The 3,125-nt window shown below is 41.0% G+C and overlaps 1 protein-coding gene and 1 non-coding gene across 2 annotated transcripts; one reads left to right on the top strand and one right to left on the bottom strand.

Annotated features, from left to right (window-relative positions):
* The first annotated feature begins 229 nt into the window (after positions 1–229).
* On the top strand, positions 230–997 carry LOC135147186 (maturase K-like). The gene has a single exon (XM_064080037.1). The coding sequence runs from the start codon at positions 230–232 to the stop codon at positions 995–997; it is 768 nt and encodes a 255-aa protein (XP_063936107.1).
* Positions 998–2,160: 1,163 nt separating this feature from the next.
* On the bottom strand, positions 2,161–2,231 carry TRNAG-GCC (transfer RNA glycine (anticodon GCC)). Its single transcript has one exon. It is a non-coding gene; the product is annotated as a tRNA-Gly (tRNA).
* Between the last annotated feature and the right edge of the window lie 894 nt (positions 2,232–3,125).

A 3,125-nucleotide genomic window follows, 5' to 3' on the forward strand; every position in this document is an offset into this window, starting at 1 on the left:
GACTGGCATCTCAATAGACTCTAGCGAGGAACCCGGTTTGGCTTCAATTGAGCCAAGTTTTCGATTTCAATCAGGCCAGCAAGCCTAAGACGTCGTAATGCCTTTTTCTTAGTGCTCATAGAACCTTCCCACAGGGATATCGCTATGTAAGTTCCTGCCCATTCACCAGTTGAAGTTAATCCGATGGACGAGAGGATAAGGAGAAGTTCGGGACAGATCTAGGAAAAACATGGAGAGAGCAGGGGACATACGTATTTGTTTGTATCACCACAAAATGTATCAAGGAAAATCAATTCTCGCTTCAAAAGGGACACCCCCTTTGATGAAAAAATGGACATATTACTTTTTCAATTTCTGGGAATGTCGTTTTTACCTATGGTCTCAGCTGGGACGGATCTGTATAAACCAATTATATAATAATTCCCTATCTCTTCTGGGATATATATCAAGTGCGGGACTAAACCCTTCAATGGTCCGCAGTCAAATGTTAGAAAATGCATTTATAATTGATAATCCTATTAAAAAGTTCGATACTCTTGTTCCAATTGTTCCTCTGATTGGATCATTGGCTAAGGCGAGATTTTGTAACGTATTGGGGCACCCTATTAGTAAGGCGGTTTGGACTGATTTATCAGGTTCTGATATTATTGTCCGATTTGGGCGTATATGCAGAAATATTTCTCATTTTTTTAGTGGATCCTCACAAAAAAAGAGTTTGTATCGAATAAAGTATATACTTCGGCTATCTTGTGCTAGAACTTTGGCTCGTAAACATAAAAGTACTGTACGTGCTTTTTTGAAAAGATCGGGCTCGGGGTTATTGGAAGAATTCTTTACGGCGGAAGAGCAAGTCCTTTGTTTGATCTTTCCAAGAGCTTCTTCCACTTCACATAGGTTATATAGAAGGCGTATTTGGTATTTGGATATTATTTGTATCAATGATTTGGCCAGTGTTCCTATAAAAATGGGAAATGCCCTACCTTTGAGTGCGGTTTGAACTATTGATATACGTAATTGGAAGTAACCAATTAGGTTTACGAAGAAACCTAGAAATCGATCACTGATCCAATTTGAGTACCTCTACAGGATAGACCTCAACAGAAAACTCAAGAGTAACGGAAGACCTATTTATGCTACTTGAATAAAGAAGTGTGAGTGCCATTGATCGCGGATCGAGACTATTAGGTTGTTGGTCTTGGAAAGGCTTACCGAGCTATAGCTCCACATTTTCAGGAGTTAGCGTAGAAGGAAAGTTGACTTGCTGCGTGTTATACGCGCTCACTAAACCTCAGAATATCCCATCCCGAGGTCTTAGCCGAGGCTCGGCTTTACGCCCTTTGGCCTTTCTTTTCTCGTTTGTTTTAGTAAAAGGCCTCCGGCTGCAGCAAGGCTATCTTGAATTCCAATTTTAAATGAAATAAATGCACTCCTCTGTATTCTGTTGTGCTCGGCGAACGGATAAAGCCCAGGATGGGAAGTCGCATCTTTTTCGGAGTTGAATCGGGAATCCTACTCTAAATAAAAGAATCTAATCACGGGCTCTCAGGTGGCAAAGGTCTTCCTTACCTTACGATTTCCAGTCATCCATGCAGCTCCTACAAGAAAAGGGTCTTCGGCCAGCTTTCTATCTTACTATAGTAGAGTACATAATGCCGATCTATAGAGAATGGAAAATAAAGATTCTTCCTTTTGGGGAAAACAGAGATGGAACGATTGATAGATGGTGTCCGTAGGGGCTATTCTCTATGGGCCCTTCAAGTATGCTTCTTTTCCTTTGAGGTCAGAAGAGCAGCAGTCTGGTAACAAAACATGGCACTAAATGGAAGCGAGCGTCCTGGAAAGGTTTGATTCAAAGAGATAGGTATCCGTTTCGAAGAGCTTGTTCCCCCTTTCAGAAAGACTGTCCTATCCGAGCTAGCGAACCCCCCAAACTAATTAGCATTCCTGCCTACCGCTACACGTGGGCGCAGGAAATTATTTTAGGGGTGTTTGTCAACCCTTTTTTAGGCTTGGCTCTTTTAACTAGTAATTCATTAACACCTTTTTGTTTTGGGGTGGGAAGAAAAGAAGGACTGGATAGTATTACTACACTATTATGTCCAACTCTATAGTGAAACCTTTCTTTATTTTTTTATCATATGAAAAAATTACTCAATCTTAGGCGGATAGCGGGAATCGAACCCGCATCTTCTCCTTGGCAAAGAGAAATTTTACCATTCGACCATATCCGCATTTTTTCGTTCTTTATACACAACATGTCCACACATATATATATCATATATACACCGGTATCCTGTTTTTGCAGTGCCAGACTACAGACTCTCTTCAGGGTGAGTTCAATTCATTTACTAATTTAATTTTTTTCATTCAAATTCAAGAATAAAAAGTGTGACCCCTCCTCCGATTGAAGAAGAAAGCCTTATATGGTCTCAAAAAAAGCGAAAAAAGCCCTATCTATCTTATTAGTCAAGCCTAAAGGTAAAGGCCCTGCAATCAAACTAAAGCGCTAACGAGCGAGTGAAGTATACGTAACGAGGCATTAGAGCAACGGCTTTCAGCTCAATCCGTTGCTTGTTGCCCCTTATGGAGAACTGCTCAAGTTTCGCGCAAGTTGCTTAATCTGTTGCTTTCGAGCCTACAATCAGGCATTTTAAAAAAAGGGAAGGGAGCTTCTCACCGAAGAAGGCAATAGGAATGAAGGAGGCGGGGAGCTACCGCTTCTAGAATGCAAGCTTTATCCTTTCCTTTCCTACGATTCCTTATAAAGGATATTCAGTCCGTCAGAATAGAAGTTAAAGAGGGTATTTATGCTCGCCGTGTCCTTTACATGGATATCAGAGGCCAGGGGGCCAGTCCTGAAAGAATGATTCCCTCGCAGGAGTTGACCGGGGAGGGAAGATAGATGGGAACTGCTGGGCTGGCTTCCACATGATTTAATGTAAACATTTAATCGGCCCTATGATGGACCTTTAGAATAAAAATAAATAGGTAAGGGCTTTTTTTTTAATTAAGCCCAATCCTCTCGTGGATCATACGTCTTACCATCTTCAGTAACTAAATCAATGAAATTCTTTCGAGTAGTCATGAATTAAAGCAAACGATTCCCTATACTAGAATCACACGGA

This window comes from Daucus carota, chromosome 6 (genome assembly GCF_001625215.2).
Source record: "Daucus carota subsp. sativus chromosome 6, DH1 v3.0, whole genome shotgun sequence".
NCBI classification, from domain to species: domain Eukaryota; kingdom Viridiplantae; phylum Streptophyta; class Magnoliopsida; order Apiales; family Apiaceae; genus Daucus; species Daucus carota.